The 21,080-nt window shown below is 50.2% G+C and overlaps 1 protein-coding gene across 1 annotated transcript; it reads left to right on the forward strand.

Moving 5' to 3' along the window:
- Positions 1 to 231: 231 nt before the first annotated feature.
- On the forward strand, positions 232 to 20,768 carry LOC102759355. The gene is made up of 6 exons (XM_015572410.1): positions 232 to 299; positions 6,626 to 6,822; positions 14,499 to 14,629; positions 17,265 to 17,411; positions 19,289 to 19,495; positions 20,763 to 20,768. The coding sequence occupies exons 1-6, from the start codon at positions 232 to 234 to the stop codon at positions 20,766 to 20,768; spliced, it is 756 nt and encodes a 251-aa protein (XP_015427896.1).
- Positions 20,769 to 21,080: the final 312 nt, after the last annotated feature.

Consider the following 21,080-nt stretch of genomic DNA (forward strand, 5'->3'; position numbering starts at 1 on the left):
GGACTTCAGTGAGAAAGACCTAGGGATTCCATCTGCAACATTCTCCCAAGAATATCACAATGTCAATGTTCCAAAGAAGTCTAGGGCCCCCCGGATCGAGGTCTCGGATACCAGAGAAAGGATGGAGAGGCAGGCCCACGAGTCCTGGGGTTTTGTATACGGGCCAAGGCTCCGAAGTAGGAAACCAAGCGAAATCCTGTCAGCGCTGTTGAATCGGAACAGCATCCAAGAATGTCCCATTTCACGCACCGGAAGGTCTCCCAAGTAAGCAAAACCTTGAAGCGCTATGACACTGTCAGGTAATCAGCTCATCTCTCTTTTCCTCTCTGTGACCCGGGACACACTCTGAATGTAGTAGCGCCGTCTTTCTGAGTCAGAGGCGTGGGCCAATCTGTCAGCCAGTATTTTAATAACGTGGATAAGGAAACCATAAAAAAAAAAATAGGCGCACGTCCTTGCCGTAGGGGAGAGGGCATATGGATTTTTTTCTTTCCGTATGAATTTCCTTCCATGTCATTGTATTAGAAATAATGTAATGGGTAAAAGTAATCGTTGGATTAGACGAGATTCATCCACCACCCAGATCTGACCCTGCGGTTCAAAGGGAAAAGTCGACCTCGGGAGGAAGTCAGGGAGAGGCCCCAGCCTTTACGCAGACCACTCGGAGAGGCTGAGAAAAGCGAGACTCCCTTCTCGGTATTCTCTTGTTCTGGAGCCCCCTGGCCCTCTCCTGTCAGAGAAAAGGAAAAATCACCCATTCGGGGTAACTTCCTCTGCTCTTGTTGGAAACATTTCACTTTGAGCGGAACTCAGCCTCATTCAGGTAAAGACCCAGTCAACTCAAAGCTGTTTCTCCCCTCTCTCAAGGGGTCACTGGTCCCCTCCTCCCTCCCAACATGGTATCTGGGTGTGGAGGAAGTTGAAATACCCTTGGGGCAGGGGGCCTTCGCTACAAGCTGGCCTTGTGCTTAAAGGTCCCGGGCTGTTGTTTACGCAGGTGTGGCTAATCTCACTGTCCTCCTTGAGCATCCTGCTGGCATCTCCTGGCAGATCCTAAAGTTTCTGTGCCCCCTGAAATCATCCGGTCCCCGTGCTTTGAGGCCCTTGGCTTCGTTGCCCTGGCCACAGGTCTATGCCAGACACTGCTGCCTTCAACACCTTGGGGGCCTCTAACCAAAGCAGACAGGGGGCTCTGGGCCCTGAGAAACCCTCGACTCTGGCTGTTCCGCCACCTCCAAACCTTGGGACGCACAGTGGAAGCAGAGAATGAGCCAGGATGCGCTGACTCTCCCCCAGCCTCTGGGCTTCCTGGGCCGGTTTCTGACGCCTCATCAGCCCCCTGCCCCAGTTTTGCTTAAGCCTGGTGGGGCAGTGGTCACTTCTCAGTGACCTAGCTGAGATGCTCAATGCTGGCTCTACCCTGGCAGAGGTGCCCTCCCATCTCCCGTGGCAATGCTTTCGACTTCCTCTTCCGGTCTGGTAGACATCTCTCCAAGTCACTTCCTCTGCCTGCTCAGCACCAGGGTTTTGATCCTGCTTGATCTAGCCTGGCTCTCTCTATGTTCAAGGAAACCTCTAGAAATGTAGAGAGTCCCCTCTCTCTTCACAAAGCCTGACTTGCACCTCGCTGTGGATTCGACATGCCACCTTGAGACTGGGACCTGCATCTGAGTCACCACTGCTGGGGGCCGCCCGGAATGGTGGGGGCCCTGTGCCACCTGACAGGCTTGTAATCCACACTGCAGAGGGAAGGTCTCCAGCTTTTAATTTAATTGTTCAATTGAACATTTTCATTCACTTTAAACCATGCGTCAGTTGAAGTGAGCACACCAGGAGCTTCCAGTTTGCAACCTTTGCTAGAAACCCCACCCCAGCACCCCAGCACCGTCTACCCTTGGCTGTGAAGTCTGTCCCCAGCCTTTACAGGGTTACGATCCAGAATGTGTTTCCTGTCAAACAGACAACCATAATGTTTGTAAGTTTAGGAAGAGTGACAGGATGGACTGTGCGTGGATACCAGCATGAATGAGATAGCAAGCAAAGACCTTCACCTGTGTGGTGTCGCTTCGTCTCCACAACAGCCTGCAATTTACATGTAGACCCTTATCCGCGCTCTCAGATGCAGTTACCTGGTTCAGGGACGGCAAGTCCCGAGCCTGAAGCCACAAAACAGAAACCAGCAGCGCTAAGGAGTCGGCTCAGGCATCTCTGACCGCAACACTTCAGCTCTATCAAAAGTAGACGGCTTCCCCCTGACAGCCCTGAGGCTCTCTGCGTGCAAACCAGAAACCCACCGGACACTGTCCTTCCACGTCAGCTACTGGTGACAACCTCGAGATAATGCAGTTTGCGTTGCAGGCAAATTCACGCACCGCCCAAGTATTATGCTTCCTACAAGCACCCCGGGCACCTGCAGACACCAAACAGGAGGAGATAAGCCAGTGATGGCGAACCTATGACACATGTGTCAGGGGTGACACCCGGACTCATTTTTTGGTTGATTTTTCTTTGTTAAATGGCATTTAAATATATAAAATAAATATCAAAAATATACATCTTTGTTTTACCATAGTTACAAATATCAAAAAATTTCTATATGTGACCCAGCACCAGAGTTAAGTTAGGGTTTTTCAAAATGCTGACATGCCGAGATCAAAAGGAGGGTTTTTCAAAATGCTGATACGCCGAGCTCAAAAGGTTTGCCTCACTGAGATAAGCAAAGTAAAGAGAGGGCGTGCGTGCGCTCGAAAGAGGCAGGCTGGTAGAAAAGTCAACAGAATCGGCTGAGAATGAACGGGGAGGCAGACTCGGCTGAGGAAATGCTAAGAGGTGTCTCCTTTCATTTCTTTTTTCCCCCCATCATATCTGATTTACAGAGAAATGTCACTTTCAGAGCGGCTTTTTAAAAAATGGGTTCCACTTGCTGAAACTCACAGGACAATGTTAAATCAGTAGATGGTAGCCTCCCCTAGGCATGTCTTGTGAGGCCCATGTACTTCCTCCTCTCTCTGCATCATAATTCTCGTCCTCCTTTCCAAAAGTTTCCGACATCCCTCTCAGCACACGCAGTGCTCAGACTCCCTGCACCCATATCTCATCGAGCAATTTTATTCCGATGCAGGAATAAAGTCCCGTTGGACAGGATGCTGCAAAGGAAAGAACCCATGCTTACGTATTCCCCTAGGCTCTGTCAGTCACTGGATTTACTGCCAGCCCTTAAATCATCTCTGATTCTCAGCTTGTGTCTCGCTCCATCTCATGTTCTTCCAACTGTTCCTATCATGACTTCTACACTTAAAACAATAAATTAAAAGTGAGTCTTTTCTGAACAACCTAAACTGATGAACAAAAATAGAACCAGTGACATAGAAGCATCGAACAGACTGTCCAACCGATGAGGGAAGGCAGGGGAGGAGGATGGTGGTCAGAGATCAAAGGACTTGTATGCATGCATATGAGCATAATTAAGTGAAAAATAATAAATAAACAAAAGTGAGCCTTTTCAAGAGGCTTATTGCCAAGGGACTTCTTTGTTTCTACATGGAAGCAGCGGGTGTCCCCAATTAACAAGTTCGAAATGGACTCTCACCCCCCACCTTCCCACACAACAGCTGTTCCTCTCCCGAAGCCCCCATCACTCTGAGCAGCACCATCCTCCGCCCTCTTGTTCAGGTCAGAACACCAGCAGGTCTCTTGAGTCTTCCTTTTCCTTGTCCCCTCTAGCCAACCCATCAGCAAGTCTTGTCCAGGGCAGGCGACCATTACCTCTCACCTGGATGAAAGCAACCACTCCCCCGCCCCCTCCCTGCTCCTCCCTCCTCCCTCTCCAGCCTGTTTTTCATAGATTAACCAGCCTAATCCTCATAAAATGCAAATCCAATCATGGCATCCCCCCTGGCTTCCCATTGCTTTGAGAATAAAAATCTGAAATCCTGAACATTTCCTATGAGGCTGTGCCCGACCTCACTCCGGTCTCTCTCCAGCCTCCTCCCATGGCTCTCTCTCTCCCCTCTCCTCTCACCACTCTGGCTTGTTTTCTCCTTATTTATTACAAGCCCTTGAGTGTCTCAAAGCCTTTACAATTGCTGTTTCCTCTGCCTGGAATACTCATCTTCCAGATTCTATTTGAATGGTTTCTTCTTATCCTTCAGGTCTTAGCTCCTAATTCTTTTGGCCAAGAACTTTTCTGACTACCCCATCCTTGATAGATACTCACTCTGTCTCCCTTGTTTATTTCCCTTCATAAACTACAATGGCTTCACTTATATATTTACTAATGAACTATGTTGTTCCCACTCTAGCACCCAACAGAGAGCCTGAGGCATCACAGAACAGAAAATGAGTGTTGAATGAGCAGAGCCCACAGACACCATCCTACAGCTCCAATAAAGCACACAGCAGAGTCCAAGCGAGGGAAATGTCACTGCCTGATTGTGAAAGCAAACAGCTAGTTAAACTTACAAAAACATGCTTTCTGTTAAAATCACAGAAGATATTTTCTAACTCATTATGCTGAGCTGGGGAGCAACATGCAAAGATAATAAACACATTTAATTTGAAACAGGTGGCAATCTGGTCAGTTCCCCACTGGTTGCTTGACTTGGGGCCCTTTGAAAGCATTCTTGTCTCTTTGACGTCTTCTGAGTATCATTTTTACGGGCCAGAATGGGCTCCGGTGGTGGTCACCCCAGCTTCCCAGCAGTCACTTGAAGACCCTATTCATCTTGACAAGACAAAGCTTACCTGAGCAAATGAGTCCTTGGGCCCACACTCATTTGCATATCTGTCTGGGTCTGGGACATGATTCTTCTTAGCTACAACTTTAAACACAAGCAACCCTAACCCTAATCCAATCAGCTGAAGAGTTTTGTTTTTCTAAAAAACTACCCAGCACACAGAGTGCTTAAGATGGATCTTCTGAGAAGAGCAAGTAGGGACACTGTTATTTCTAAATACTTAATTGTTCTTTTCAAATTCTCACCTTTAGGATGCTGGTTTTCAGATTAAGTTTCTTTGGCTTTCAGGGGGGAAAAATAAACCCTCACTAGATGTTACAACTTGGTGTTTCTGCAGATGGGCTGACTGATGCCAAAACAAAATCATCTCCTGCTCTCTGAGCCCTTACTGTAGCAGAATATTTTTAATGAACCCCAGATGCAACCTTCATGGGTATAGAAACCCTTGAGTGTCTGCTCCTGAGTCTGCTCATCACTGTAGATCTGGGCTGATTAAACATGTCTCCCAATTCCAACTCTCCCTTCCACATGGTTAATATTTGGAATCTACTGTCTTTTGTTTCCCTCTACCTTCACCTAATACTTTGTCATCCATCCATCCATTCAATATGAATTGAACCAGACACAGTCCTGCATTCTAGGGATACACTGGTGAACAAGATCCCGTTTATGACCTCGTGGAACATAAAATCTAATAGTGTATATAGGCATGAAGATGGACTGTTTATTGCACAACTGTTCATTCCTAGATAGAGATACTGTATGTTAAAGGTGATAGAGCTGGTGGGAGGGCAAGTCTACATCTAAGAGTGAGAGTTGAGGGGTATCGTGGACAGCACTGTAAAGTATCACATAGGAGTTCGCCAGGAGGAAAGGGGTGCAGAGGAAAGTGGTACATTCCAGGTGGAAGGACAAACACAAACCAAGTCACGGAAGCCTGAGAGCCCACAGCATGTCCCGAGCACTGGGGTGGTTCTGCTGGTGAAACAGCACTAGGGGAGGCGTGGAAGAGAGAATGGAGGAGTGAGTAGGGTCAGATCAGGAAGAACCTTCTGGGTCTCACCAACTGGGGTGACTTGGATTTTTGAGAGCAGAGAACTGTTTAATATGTATAGTAAATGTATAGTAAACATAATTGTCATGATGGGAAATGGAAAAAAAAGGAACAGAAAACACAATTTGACCTGCAGTACATTAATCCTATCCCATAAAGATGATATACTAGTTCTTAGATATTTCTGACCTGCAGTGTTTCATACCTATAAGAACTGTCTTCTTTCTAATATATATGTGTATGTCTGTTTGTGTGTCTGTGTGTGTGTGTGCATGCATGCACATGTGTTTAATTCTTTGGTGTTATCACTGGAAGCATTATATATAGAACACCTGTTCTTCATGTGTCCTGCTGCTTGGGAGACATTCCCACCCTTTGTCATTATGACTATCTATATATAGAAATGCTTAAGCTACTGTCTGACCGCCTGACCATCCGACTGTCTGACTGTCTGGTAGCTATGATGTGCCATGATCACCAGGGGACAGACGCTCAATGCACAGGCATGGAAACATGGAACAGACTGATGAATCTCAGAGGGAAGTGGGGAGGGGAGAGGGCGGGAAGAGATTAACCAAAGATCTTATATATGAGTACTAGAGGCTCGGTGCATGGATTCATGCACCAGGGCCTCTAGTATGCAAATAAGCAAAAATAAGCTGAAAGCATCCATTTCTTTTCCTTTCAGATTAAATACATGTTCATTAAGCTGGGGGTCCCACTTCAGCTCCTTCCTCTTCTGACCACTTGTGGGGCCACTCCCATGGGGCTGCTGCATCACTCAACACATCACACCTGATGGTGTGGTTTTTTAATTTTATTGTTTTATGTCTAGAGTTCCCCATGAGAGGAAGAAAGAGAACAAGAAGCATGAAGAGCCGCCTGAAGGCCCGGCCCAGCCTCCTGGTCAGCTGCTGGAGAACGGCGAGGGTGTCCATATCCTTGGGGACAAAACAGAGGACACAGGAGGTGACCAGTCTACTGAGGAAGGCCCTCCTCTCAGCAAAACAGAAGCACGAAAAGATGCCAAAGGTAGGGCCAGGCCAGGGCTAGGGACCCAGTCCTGGTGCACCTGCTGGCATCCTCCGGTTTTATGAAACGGGGTCCTGGAGTAGGAGCCTGCTGGGCCGGGGGCAGAGCAGATGTGAGAGGAAACAATTAAAGTTGTAAACAGCAGCTCTGCAGAGCTACTGCTGTTTATGGCAACTCCGGGCTCAAAAGCTCTCATTTCCAGATTTAAGTATTATCTGGTTTTGGGCCAAAGAGAACCGCTCCCAATGAAGCCAAAGGCTGTGCGTGTCAATGAGCGGAATAGCCACACACTAGGGCCTGGGTCCCTGAGGGTCAGCCTCGTCTTTTCCATGAATCTGACTCTTGGAAGGAACAGCAAGCGCTCCATCTCCAAGGGGATGGCTTGCCTTTGGCCGAGGGCCCACAAAGCCTTACCCCATCCATTGCCTTTATTTGTGTAGAGTCGGGCCCTTCCATGTTGGCCTCAGTCTCTAAGCTCAGCAAAGCACACACCTGAGCCCCGGGCACATCCCTTGAAGGCAGGGACCAGCCACCAGCCAATGAGGTATCTCAAGTAGGAGGAACAAATCGCACCCTTGCCAGCGGCTCCCAAAGCTCTCATTTACCGACCGTGAGTTAGACTAGGGAGCAGCCTGTATTGTTTGCGCCCAGAGAGCTGGGGAAGGTGCAGAGGCTGCACATGCTTGCCTTTCCATCTGTGCCTCCAGCTAAAGAAATCAAACCTTCGGGAAATACATCTACGTTTCTGCGAAGTGTGCCTTGCTGATCGAGGAGGGAAAAGCCAGAAAGTGTTTCTTAGGTGAAAAGGTATCTTTAAGCCTCATTTGTTAACCGGCAGATGCAGCTCTTTCTGGTCATTAGCATAGACCTATCACTCCAAGTGTTAAACGCAGTGACAAATTGCAGTTGCCAAAGGGGATACATCAATTCTCCTAATTACCTTTAGAGTCCCATTCACAGAATCAGAAAGGGTGTCTAGTTACATCGACGCTGCTCACTTTTTTGAAAATCAGTTTCAATTCCCTCATAGTCGTCTTGGTTTTAGTCACATTCAGACCAATGAAAGCTGTGACGACGTAAACCAGGTAAGACCGAGGTTGGAAAATGGGTCTTTTGCAAAGCCTGGTCTTACTCCCCAGGAAACCAGTGATTATGGAGAATTGCAGGGTAAGAAAAGATGCAGCAAAAGTAGGAGAGAGAGGGGAGCGGGGGAGAGACCCTTTATCTTAGTGAAGTCAGTGCAAAGTCTTCGTTGCACATGGAGTTCAGAATGAGCGTCAACTTGGGAGAAACTGCCTCCCAGCTCAGACACTTTCTGAGGCTCTGCCCATGACTGACAGCTGTTGCAGACTCCCCCACAGTTATATGGATCCCCCCTCACTCTCCCAGACTTCCCAATGTATAGTCCTCTCCACTTCTGTTTAGAAGTCAAAGCCCCCCCCGCCCCCGCTTAGTTACCTTAGTTTCCTGAAGCAACCATTTACACAAAGGCAGCTAAGTGACAAGAACTGCAGAGAGTGTGAGGACACAGAAATGGAGTCGTCTGTTCATTCCGTGACTGTTGAGCACCCACTCTGTGCCAGGCACTGTTCCAGGTGCTGAAAATGCCTCGGTGGATGACACTGATGAAGAAGATCAAAGAGACTCATGCAGGGAATGAATCCAGGCGCCCATTCCATTCCCCAACTGGTCTCCAGCCTCAGAGCGCCATGCTGGGGGAGGGTGAACTGGAGCACCGCCCCCCTCCCCCACTTATGGTCCAGTCTGGGCCAAATCAATACCTGGGGATGTCCGTGCTGGCTCCCCGAGAGGGCAGGGCTGTGGGAGCCTGCAGCTCCGAATCCACAGTCTGCACCCAAGTGAGCTCATCTGGTTCTTATTTTCCTCCCACTTGAAAATGATTAGCATTTTCTTCCAGCTGGGGGGGGGGGGTGGTTCCTACCCACTTCTGACCCCGAAAGGCTCAGGAAATTACAAAGCAAGTTTTCCAACAGATGCTTTGACCAGCGTCAGACGGTCCTACACAGCTGCCAAGTTGCTCTCGCTACATCTTGTAGGCCTGGCACGTTACGTCATAGGCGGCCTGAGTGGGTGGCCTGCTTGCTTGTGGAATGCCCAGCTGCCCTAGGCGGTTGGCCCTCGGTGCCCAAGGAGACCCCTGAACCCACAGAGCTTGTGCTGGGCAAGAGATCCTGGCAGGAAAGATCCATGCACATAAGATGTAAAGATTGGCAGTGGAGTGGTGTGTGTGTGTGTGTGTGTGTGTGATGTCTGATTTTATTAAACAGTTGAGAAATGTTATAATGAAAGGAGATGAGAGAGAGAGAGAGGGATTGATCTTCAGAAATATTCAAAAAGAAATGGGCTACCACAGCAATTTTTGGACTCTCTGTGCAGGGAATAGCAGGGTGACTGTATTGGAAGAACCTCCTGCCACTCCCCAACCAGAAAGCCACATGTTGCACGAAATGTGAACCACAGCCCTTGCCTATCACCCGCCTCTGCTCCAGGGTATCTGGGGAGACTTGGGAGATTGCAGATCAAAGGGAGCATTTGCTCCAATTTGTCAGAGGCAGGAAAACATATCACTGAGACCAATATGAGTAACCGAGCATCCTGCCTACCTGTGGTCACCGCGATTGGATGGGTGAGCCCTGCATGACTTCGTGTTTTTGTTTCTTCTGAAAAGAACAAATGACTGAAAAGGAAGGAGAGTCATAGAGCAAAGGCTCAGGAAGAATGCGGTGTGGCTCTGTGCATCTCATCCCAGATCTTAGTGCCTTGGTTTTTTTGTTTTGTTTTGTTTTCCTTTTGCAAGATGGAGCTCATCTGACTCAGAGCATCGAAGAATCACACGTTAGGAGAGATCTTAAAGGCTGTAGTCTGGCCACTGCGGTCTGACACATAGTAGGTACTAAATAATGCTTGCGTTCACCAATGGTGAAGTCATTGAGAGAAGGAAGCAGCCTGGGAGTGTATGCTGGCAGCCCTGTGCAACATTCCTGCAAAGGGTAGTTCAATCACGTGTAAATATCACCCGCGATGGACCACCTGCCCCCACCCCTACTGCGGATCCCTGGCCAAGTCCTTCAGCTTCTCTGTACCAGGACTCCCTCACGGGTGTGTAAGTGAGCTATTGCCATGTGTCCAGTGATCACAAACGTAGCAGCTTAAAACAATACCTGCTTTTATCTCACTTTCTGTCGGTTAGGGGTCTGGGCACAGCTTAGCGGGGTCCTCTGCTCAGGGTCTTATCCGAGGCTCAGGGTCATTGACAGGATCCATTTACTTGCAGCAGTAGGACTGACAGTGGCTTTCTCCGCCTGGGTGGCCCAGTGGGTTGGAGCATCATCCCGTACACTGAAAGGTTGTGGGTTTGATTCCCGGTCAGGGCACATACCTAGGTTGTGGGTTCAATCCCCAGTAAGGTACATGGGGGCAGGGGGAGGGGGAGAAGGACAACCGATTGATGTTTCTCTCTCACACTGATTTTTCTGTCTCTCTATCTCTCTCCCTTCCTCTCTCTAAAATTAACAAAAACATATTCTCAGGTGAGGATTTTTTTTTTTTAAAAAAAAGCAAGGCCAGCAAGAATTGAGTATAACTTCTCAACCCTCTTTTAAAGGGCTCACCTAATGAGGTCAGGCCCACTCAAGATAAGTTCCCTTTTTATTAATCTAAAGTCAACTGATTAGAGACCTTAATTACACCTGCAGAATTCCTTCATCTTTGCCATAATGTAACATAATCAGGAGTCATATCCATATTCATAGGTCCTACCCACACTCAAGCAGAGAAGATAATACAGAAAAGGCATAATTGGGGAGGAATCTTGGGGCCACCTTAGAATGCTGCCTACCACACCCCGTCCTGGAGATACTGAGGGGACCCGTCTCATATGGTTGCTCTGGAGACTAATGAGATAGTGACTGTGACAGGACATGACCAGCCGGCAGCAGCTGCTATAATTATTTTAGCATTTTTGAGCATCTGTTCCATGGCAGGCCCCATTGTAGGAGCTGGGGATTCGGAACATAATAACGCCAACATTGCTCTGAAGGAAATCATGGCATTTCCCTAACACTCATGTTCCCTCGCCCCCACCCCATGCGGAAGTTGGCAAACAGCCATAAAGCTTTACTCCATCTAAATGACTGTTGGATACAAAGGCTCAGAGTTTTCTCAGCCTGTGAAAGCCATGGTCAGAAAGAAAAAGTGCTGACTTCAATCAAATACTGTCATCCACGGGATTATCATTTCCACCCTCAGGAGCCGCCGGCTTAGGCCGCTGACTGCGCAGATGGACTGGAACTCTCGCCTGGTGGTTCTTGGCCGCGGCTGCACACATTTGAGTCACCCCAGGGTTTGGCAGCTCCCATCTGCCACAGCTCGCATACCTTTGGCCTGGGGCGTGTCCTTGCATTGGAATTGTTTTTAAGCCCCTCACCCCAGGAGTCGCCAACACTCCACCGGGGATGAGAGCTGCTGCCCGGGCTGAAGTGTGAATGGTCTGGAAGCTAAATTCCCCTTAAAGCAGTGGTTCTCAACCTTCCTAATGCCGCGACCCTTTAATGCAGTTCTTCATGTCGTGGTGACCCCCAACCATAAAATTATTTTCGTTGCTGCTTCATAACTGTAATTTTGCTACTGTTATGAATTGTCATGTAAATATCTGATATGCAGGATGTATTTTCATTGTTACAAATTGAACATAATTAAAGCATAGTGATTAATCACAAAAACAATATGTAATTATATATGTGTTTTCTGATGGTCTTAGGCGACCCCTGTGAAAGGGTTGTTCGACCCCCAAAGGGGTCGCGACCCACAGGTTGAGAACCGCCGCCTTAAAGAGAAACTGCTGAGAACATGACATGCCAAAGAGACATGAGCGGCAATAAAGCACTTTTTCATTGGCTCCCAGCAAAGATATTGAAATTTACCACACATCACACCTTTTCAAGCCACTCTGCTATTAAATATACATATATTTTATTGATTTCAGAGAGGGAGAGGAAGAAACATCAAAGGTGAGAGAGAACCATTGATTGGCTGCCTCTTGCATGCCCCACACTGGGGATCAAGCCTGCAACTCGGGCATATGCCCTTGACCAGAATCGAACCCAGGACCCTTCACTCCACAGGCCGACGCTCTATCCACTGAGCCAAACCGCTCGGGCCCCTCTGGCAGACAGCTCACCTACTAGCTGGGATAGCGTTGGGAAAAGCTTAAAAAGCCCACCTTGCCCAGAAAGCTGCTGGTGCCGGCTTGCTGTCTGCTTGCTCATGCAATGCGTACTCCGCCACCTACATGTATGAAGCACCCGCTGTGTGCCAAGCTTCATGCCGGGTGCGGGGATTCAAAGATCTGTAGGACCCAAACCCTGCCTCCCAGACCTCGGCATCCAACGCCGAAGATGCGCCCTGAGGATGGAGAGCATGGAGCTCGTTGTTAGGTTACGAATGCTCATTTTCAAAACTTCCTCAGTCTTCTCTGACCCTGTGTATTTCCCTTCAGGGTTGAATCGCTTCCAGAGCGCAGCCTCTTTCCAACAGCCCTTCCTGCTTCCCCTCTGCCAGCATCCCTCCCAAAGAAAAATTACTACCAAAGATAAGAACTGAAAAATGGCCCAAATGCTCTCATGATTTCACAAGGAAAAGGAGCAACAGGAAGTGGCAGCCTCATCCTCCCCGGCCCTGTAACCTCCAGGTCCTTCTCGGGTACCGAGGAGCGCCCCTCCTGAGCTGGGTGGACGCGGGCCCCTTCTCCTGCCAGCTGGTCCTGGAGGAGCGGTGGCCAGTGCAGCATTAAGCAGACGCGATGGACCGGGAGGCTCTGGCAGAGCCCACGAAAGCTGCGTTCCTCGGGGAAGGTAGCACTGAGCCAGCGGCAGCTGTGCCAGACAGAAGGCCATGTGCCGTCCGCTGTGGTCACATGAAGACTGGACGTGGTTCACCTCCGGGCTGAAGGGGAACTCTGCCCCCAGAACATCACAGGCTCCTCCAAAGCCCCAAGACACAACCCGAGACAGTGCAGCTGGAAGGAAACCAAAGCTCCTGTTCAGACAAAATCTTCTCCAGCACCCCCGCCCCCTCTCCTCTGTGTCACACGCATTGACCGAGAGTCTGCCATGTTCAGGACATTGTGCGAGGCTGTGCTAGCCGCCGCCACCCCTCCCACCAGGGGAGGCTTTTACAATGTCAGCGTACCTCAAAGAGTAAGTGGGCTGACCCCACAAAGTCATTTTTTAACATATATTTTTATGGATTTCAGAGAGGGAAGGAGAGGGAGAGAGAGAGAAATGTTAATGATGAGAGAGAATCATTGATCAGCTGCTTCCTTCATGCCTCACACTGGGGATGGAGCCCTCCACCCTGGCATGTCCCCTGACTGGGAATCGAACCTGACCTCCTTGTTTGTAGGTTGTCGCTCAGCCACTGAGCCACGTCAGCTGGGGACACAGTCATTCTGAGTTGTGTTTTTATACCTCCTCTGACATCCTGGGGAGAGGGCTGAGCCGGGCTCACGCACTCTGTTTGAATTCCTCCAGAAGAGCAGTGCTTCACTTCCGGCCTTGGGAGCTTCCCGAGAGAGCACCCGGGTTCCCACCTGGCTTTCCGCATCAGCTCCTGAAAGGCGGGGGAAGGAAATGAGCACCACCCAAGGTCATGGCTGGGAGAGGAAGACGCCAAAGGAAACAGAGATGCAGGCTTGCCGTGACCTAGCTCTTCACTTCATGCGTGTGGGAGAGAACTGTCTGGCAGCGATAGGAAGTTAGATGGCTCTGAGCTGAGGCGGAATGGCATCGCACCCCTGGACGCTGGCCAGCACGGAAATGAATGACGAAGGGACGGCAGAGACTTCACTTTTGGGTTCCCTTCTTCCTTTATTTCCTTCAGTCCTCCCTCCCTCTCCTCCTCTCTCTCCCCCGGGCCAAACGCGTCCTGCGACCTGTTCTTGGATGGCTTGCAAAGTAGGAACGGACTTACCATTTTTAAATGATTGAAAAGGAAACCAAAACTATATGACACTTTTTAGTGGCCATAAATAAAGCTTTATTGAAACACAGCTGCACCTACCCATTTACATGTTCTCGATGGCTACTTTTGTGCCGCCACAGCCGTGTTGCATAGCTGCCGTGTTGTATAGCTGCCGTGTTGTATAGTTGCAACAGAGTCCGCATGGCCCACAAAGCCTAAAATATTTACTATCTGGCCCTTGACAGAGAGAGTCTGCTGACCTCTGCACAAAAGTGAAAGAACAATTCTGCACAAATGCGGAAAAATGAGAGGGTCGCACGCTTCCTTCTCCAGTTGACCTAGTTAAATGGCCACGTGGCGCCCTTAGTTCTCTTCAGTTAGCCCCTCGGAGTCAGAATCAACTCCACTCCTGTGGCCTTGGCAAGACCACTTGCCCATCCTCCCCCTGAGGAGAGCGAGGCCCCGCCACGTCCTCAGCTTCCAGAGAGAGCAGATCAGAACGTCCTGTGGCCTCCATCTGTGTCCCAGTAAGAGCTTTCCTGGCCCTGAGTTGAGGGGCTGCTCCCTTCTGCACCAGCCTCTGGCTTGTTATGCTTTGGGGTCAACCCCAGAGATGTCAACCCCGGTCCAGGCGGGGAAGACGGGAGCTCTGAGCATGGGAGTCTGCAATGTGGCATTTCTCTCCTCGTCTCCAGGAACAGACTTGAAGCTGCCGACCCCCCTGAGACCTGTGTATCCACTGTTCCTCTCGAGTCCGAGCTCCAAAGCTGTGGGACGAAGCTGGCAACTGTCTCCTCCCGCGGCAAAGAGCTTCCAAATACACGACGTAAGTCTCCCAGGGGCCCCTCTCCTCCCTCGGCCCTGCAGGCTGAGAGGCGAGACTGTGCCCCACACAGGGGCGAGCTGAGCAAACGAGGTGCCCATGGTTTCTCTTGACCGTTGACCCCATCCCACCCCCATCACCTCCTGCCTCCACGTGAGGCCGGTGCAGAGAGAGAGATGAAGGCCTGAGCACAGGCCATACTGCATTGTGAATCTCATCAGGGTTCCCCAAAAGAAGAAAAGTCCTCAAAATCGGACAGTTTTCTGAGGCCCCAAATGGTCTCTTCCCCCACAGGGACCTCTGTTCTCCCTCAATTGCTGCTACATTTCCACTGAGTGAGAGGCGAGTCTTCGCCCCCTGCCTCACCCTCCGGTTCACAGGCTCATTTTGTTTTGTGTGAAAGAGGAGTTTTTGGAAAGCTCGGTGGTGATCTAATCCTCTCTCCCTGCTGTCGTACCATCCAAAAATGGCCTTCAATGGCTCCTCACGTGACAAACCTCTGTTGAGCACTTAGCATGTGACATGTCATCCATCCAAGGTGGTAAAACGCAGGCTCTGTTTTTGAGGACCCCGGGGTGTAGTTGGGACATAACTGGGTAGAGAGACCTTGCAGTAATTCAGGTGGGGGACACAGACCCTCGGGGGAGATGGTGTGGAAGCCCAGAGGAGCTAGCTCTGACTGGGGCCAGACCCTTCCTTGGAAGCCAACATCAAAATTCTGAAAGGAGAGTAGGGGAGGCAGGAGAGGAACAGAGGGGGGCTGATCTGGCAGGAAAGGAGGTGCATGCAGGTTTTGGCTCCTCTGGAAAATGTCATGATGGTGATGATGGCCTTCCTAACAGAGGCGCCATGACAGGTCGGGGAAGGAGCAGACAGAAGGGCCCAGGGGTGGAGGACTCTCTCATCTTTCACGGGATACAGCTCTGCTCTCAGTCGGCTCCAGCCGATCCAGAGTGATGGGGCTGGTCTGGCCCTTTAAGGTCCACGGGCACCTGTCTGTCTGTCCTCAAGGTGGACTCTGGAGCCGCCTTCCTGGGAACAGAGTCACCCCCTGAAGCCACGCATGTGAATTTAAACTGGAGGCAAGAGAAGGTGACAGAGGGAAGTCCTCTCACCTGCTGGGTCTCACTGTTTCCGTTTGGGATGTGGGATGTTGACCTCTAATGTCCCTAGGGGCCTCCGATGTCAGCTCCTGCCCCCGCTGCCTCCAGAGCCGCCATCGCAGCGCCCCCCTGCGCAGTGCTGGAAGAAATAAACCAACACATTCGTTTCCTGCTGTGTGGGAGGCAGGAAAAGGTCCAACCCCCTAATTGGGATGAGGTTCCTGCGGTGTGTCCAGCCGCCCACTCCTCAGCACACCCCCACTCCCCAGGTGTCTCAGCGAGAAAGGTGGGTGCACCGGCCATCAGAAGCCAGGCTGCATCTACCACCACCACCTTGCCAACCATTTCCCTGCCTCTGTGGGGCGTAAAAGAATTAATATGTAGACCTTCCCTGGAAGGTCTGTTCAGTGGTTAGAGCATTGGCCCGAGGACCAAAGGTTTGAGGGTCCGAGTCCTAGTTCAGGACATGTATCTTGTTTGTTAGTTCGTCCCCAGGGTCGGTCAGGGCACGTGCAGGAGGCAACCAGTCCATGTGTCTCACACATCGATGTTTCTCTCTCTATCTCTCACCCTCCTCCCTCCCACTCGCTTTCTAAAGATCAATGTAAAAAATATCCTTGGGTGAGGACTGAAAAAAAGAATCAATACATAGAGAGAGGCAGTATTTGCTGCGCCTCCTCTGCACCCAAGGGGGAGCCGAGCATGTCCGGGGTGGGCCCTGGGGCCAAGAATCAGGCTGGACCTCCCTCACCCTCTGGCCACACACGCAGAGCAAGAAGGCCCCAGCTCTTCTCAAGAAACTGATGGACAGTTTGCAGGATTCCATTGTTAGTCCAGAGAGGCGAGGCCAGAGGAGAGAGGGCAGGCGAGGGTGAGGTGGCCGGGGACCGGGGAAACCAGTTGAGAACAAGCATCAGAGCAGCTGTGGGCAACCAGCAGGCGGTGCCTTCGGTAGAGAGCAGGGACGGTGCTGGGCAAGGAAGCTCCCTGGCTTGGGCGGTCCACTGGGCACCCTGTGTAGTGTCTCTCCAAGTGGAATGCAAACGGGGCTCCTTTGCTCCTCAGTTTCTAATAGAAGTGAGATTAGAATCCCAAGAGGGGACCCTGCAGCACACAATCACACGTCGGAGCCTGCCTCCGGCCTCCAGCAAGGATGGCCGTCGGTTGATGGCGTTCTTGGCAGCCAGAGTCCCAGGAACCATGCCATTTCGAGGCTGGAAACGACCTCAGCCACTGAACCACCATAGAGGTGGGTGGTGCGTCGAGGTCCTCCAGTGAGTGGTGCAGTCAGAATAGAACTCAGTGCCCTGACCCCCAGTCTGCTGTGCAGACCCAGCAACTCATGGAGCGGACGGCCCTTTTCTCTGCCTCCCAAGGCTGTAGACCATTAAGAAAGGCAAATGGCGGTCCGCCTAGTGCAGGAGCGGCGTGAGGAAGTGCCTGTTTTAAGCAGTACACCCTGACTTGTGGGAGCTGGTGGGACGCGCTCTCTGGGCTCCTCACCGCAGGTGCCCGTGGCCTGTCCCCCCCAGCAGGGCCCTTTCCGGGACCTCCTGGACATGAAGACGGAGAAGAGACTGGCCGGCTGGAAGGAGCGTCGCAGTCGCTACGGGGACATCAACATGCACAAGTACTACCAGCTCGGGCAGGTCTTCGCCCCTTTCCGGGCCCTCGCCACCATGGTAAGCTCGCTTTTCTTCTGGGAAGGGTTTCGAAGTCCTTTGATGAGACCGGTGACAAATGTCAAATCTTTCCCCTTTTGTGGGCTGGATGAGTCCGTTCCGGCCACGCAAATGCTGCACAACCAACCTCCCCCAAACTCAGCGGCTTGCCCTCCCAGGCATCTGTGCTTCTCACTCGCTCTTCTGCAGAGAAATAGCTCATTCCGCTTCTGTTTACTGCGAGCTCCCAGGGCAGGAGGGAGCAGGGAATCGGGAACAATAACCTCACTGGCCACAAGAGCCTAACTCCAGCCACCTCAAGGTCGGTGGCCTGCGGTGGAGGGAGGTCTGAAGGCAGCTGTGATGTTCAGAAATACCCATTTCAAGGGGAGGAAAAGTCTGGGGAAAGGAGAAGATTCTGTGATGATGAAAGACGGTTTCGTTCCCATCCCTTTATCTCATCTGTTACCTTCTGGGCCCAAGTCAATTCAAGTGGGACCATTCCCAAAGGCATTTCCTTGGAAGTATTGTTCTAGCTGTGCATATGTTCTAGCTGTGCATATGTTTTAGCTGTGCATATGTTCTAGCTGTGTATATGTTCTAGCTGTGTATATGTTCTAGCTGTACATATGTTCTAGCTGTGCATATGTGTTAGCCATACATATACTCTAGCTGTACATATATTCTAGCTATACATTCTTGGGATTCTAAAATCTGGGTGTGCAAATGAATCACTGGGGAAGCTTGGTCCCAACATAGGGCCCCAGTTTGGAGGGTCTTGGGTGATGCCTTGGAACTTTCTTTTTTAACATAGTCTCTTGTCACCGCCTTTATGGAACATGACTCAGTCAGTGCTTCCCAACCCTGTTCACGCCATCAGCACCCCGAAGTCTGAAGGGGGCCATTGTTCAGGCCGCCTGTAACTCACTCACAGCTCCAGTGCACACAGGAACCCAGGCAGTTAATCTTCACCCCCAAGCCAATCAGATCAGAAAATCTGGGGGCAGGTCCCAGGCATCAGCATGTTTTAAAGCCTCTTGATTCGATGACCAACCCGCCCAGTTTTCCCAGGACTGACTCTCACACTTTTCTCGGGATTTCCCATCTTTTGCCACTAAAAGTCCTGAGTCCCAGGAAACCCCTCAATTTTTGTTTTAAAACTGAAAGTCTCGAGTCCTTGGAATTTGTACAAACCAGACGGTGGGTCACTCTATCCAGGCATGATTTTAATGCATAGCCAAGTTTCGAAGGACTGCTCTCTGAACATTCTAGAAATTAGCCCCAATTCCTCATGTCACAGTTGCTGCCCATCTATCCATTCACTAACCAACATCCCTTAGGCATGTACACAGCCCGGAGCTGAGAACTTTGGAGGACCCAGCAATGAAAATCTCAGTCCTACCCCCAAGGAGCTTCTAGTCTACTAGGGATACCGAGTCATGAGCCAAAACCATGCTGCAGACACAAGTATGATGCCACAGTAATAAGAACAGCTCCATAAATGGATAGACCCAGAAGGAGACAAGAGGTCTCCAAATATGAGCTGCTTTCTGCTAAATCCAACCCCCAAGGTCATGATGAAGAGCAAAGCCTACACATAGGGACACCCTCTTGACTCACAGTGTCACCCGGAAAGAGCAGATCGGCCATGTATTGGGAGCAATCGTCCCCATGTATTGAGTTCTTACTATGTGCCAGGTATAGTGCTAAAGACTTCCCAGGCCCTGATTCTTGGGATCTCTACCCCATTCACATCATCTTATCAATGAGGAAGCAAAAGACGAGGCGTGTTAAGTAACTTGCCAGCCAGTGGCGGAGCCCGGATGAGCCTGCCGTGCTGGAACAGGTGCCCCCGACCTCCACGCGTTATCTCATTGCCGTTATTCTCTGCCTCGTAGGAGATGCGAAGGCTGGTATTTCCCCAACACCTGCCCATGAGTCTGCACATGCACAAAATGGGCATTTCGTGCACCGACGAAAGGACTCTCCGAGACTTACCTTTGTCTTCCACAGAGCTGGGCTTGGGAATGGATGACAACACCCATGAGAAAGAGAAAGCAGCGAGCCATGTTAGAATGCCTTTTTTCCCCCCAATAGTTAAAGCGGTAAAATTTAAAAACGTGAAAAAATAAAAATTACATAACTCCTTTCCGGCCCTTTGCTGCAAGGCTTTGCATTAAAATGCTTAAATCCCAGGGATTTGGGAATGCTAAAACATTCACACACCTGACATGTGGGTAAGTTGAGGAGCTCCGCCAGCATGCCTCTGTGTGGACATTTGGAGGAGGGTAGAACCATTAGGAGCTGTAATACTCAGCTAGAATGGAGTCTTCGGTAAGTACACTCTTCTCAAAAGTCTAAAGGTAGGGGGAGGGGATGGTTACAGTTCAATAAGTCAAGGACCCCACTTTTTCCATCTTTCTGGTCTACCATCCCCAGCGTGTTGGATGATAACCTCCGGATTTGTTCCTCAAGGCCACAAAATGGTTGCCACTGTGCCAAACACCACATCCTCACATGTGTGCGTGTACACACACACACACACACACACACACACACACAGATGGAGAACCTCTTCCAAGAACCACTCAACAGATTTCTTGGCAGTGCTCCTTGGCCAGGATGGTAAGGCTTGCCCAGGCCGTAACGCCAAAGGAAGCTGGGAAGGTAAATATTGGGTATTTACAGGGAGGCAAGTTCTAGCACCAGGAAAGGAAAGTCGGACAATGTCTGGTGGGAAAGTAATTCAGATCTGCCACAGAGGGACACTGGGTGGATGGTCGTGTGGTTTGCTAGACTAGGATTATTCTTCTGGGCTGGGCTGGAGGCGTATATACCACCGTCTCTATGCAAACCTCAACTCCAAGTTGCAAGACACAGACCTAGCAACAAACTACTGGAACTGGGCTCATGGAGAACTTGCAAACAGCCTGCACTTTTATCATTTGTTTGACATCAGGTATTTTCAAATGAGGCTTGTTCTTTCTAGAAGCACATCTGGGTCTCAGACCTTCCATATCCTTAAGAAGCAAAACCAAACAGACCTCCCCCCCTTCCACCCCCCCGTTTTATTGTGCCTTGTTCCTGTTTCTTGCTGACTAGAACTGAATGTTGCCATACGCTCCGAAAATGCCCAGTGTTGGCATGTTGTTGTTTTTTAATTTAGTTTTATCTGGTCAGGGCACAGAGCCTTCAGCTAAGGAACCCTGTAATCTGTCCCTCATGAAGAACCATATAATTGAGCAATTGCCGTAATCGCTGAGGGCTGCTGTGTGGACAGTAAGCTTTGGGGTATTTCCCAATATTTTTTCTGGAAATGCCAGGAAAGGGAGGGCTCGTGTGGAGCCTTGGGCCCCGGTGTCCTTCCTCCAGGAGTAATGAAGGTGAGGACAGGGGCCTCGGTAAGCCGAGTGGATCCTGCACCCAGCTTGGCAGCATTTCCCAGGCTGATCTGGTGTTTTCAAATATATTTTTATTGATTTCAGAGAGGAAGGGAGAGGGAGAGAGAGATAGAATCACCAATGATGAGAGAATCATTGATAGGTTGCCTCCTGTATGGGGATCGAGCCTGAAACCCAGGCATGTGCCCTGACCAGAATCAAACCATGACCTCCTGGTTCATATGTCAACGCTCAACCACCAAACCATGCCCGCTGGGCTGGAACTGGACATCTTGGGATCTATCTTCAC

The sequence above is a fragment of the Myotis davidii genome, unplaced genomic scaffold, assembly GCF_000327345.1.
Source record: "Myotis davidii unplaced genomic scaffold, ASM32734v1 scaffold69, whole genome shotgun sequence".
Classification (NCBI taxonomy): Eukaryota; Metazoa; Chordata; class Mammalia; order Chiroptera; family Vespertilionidae; genus Myotis; species Myotis davidii.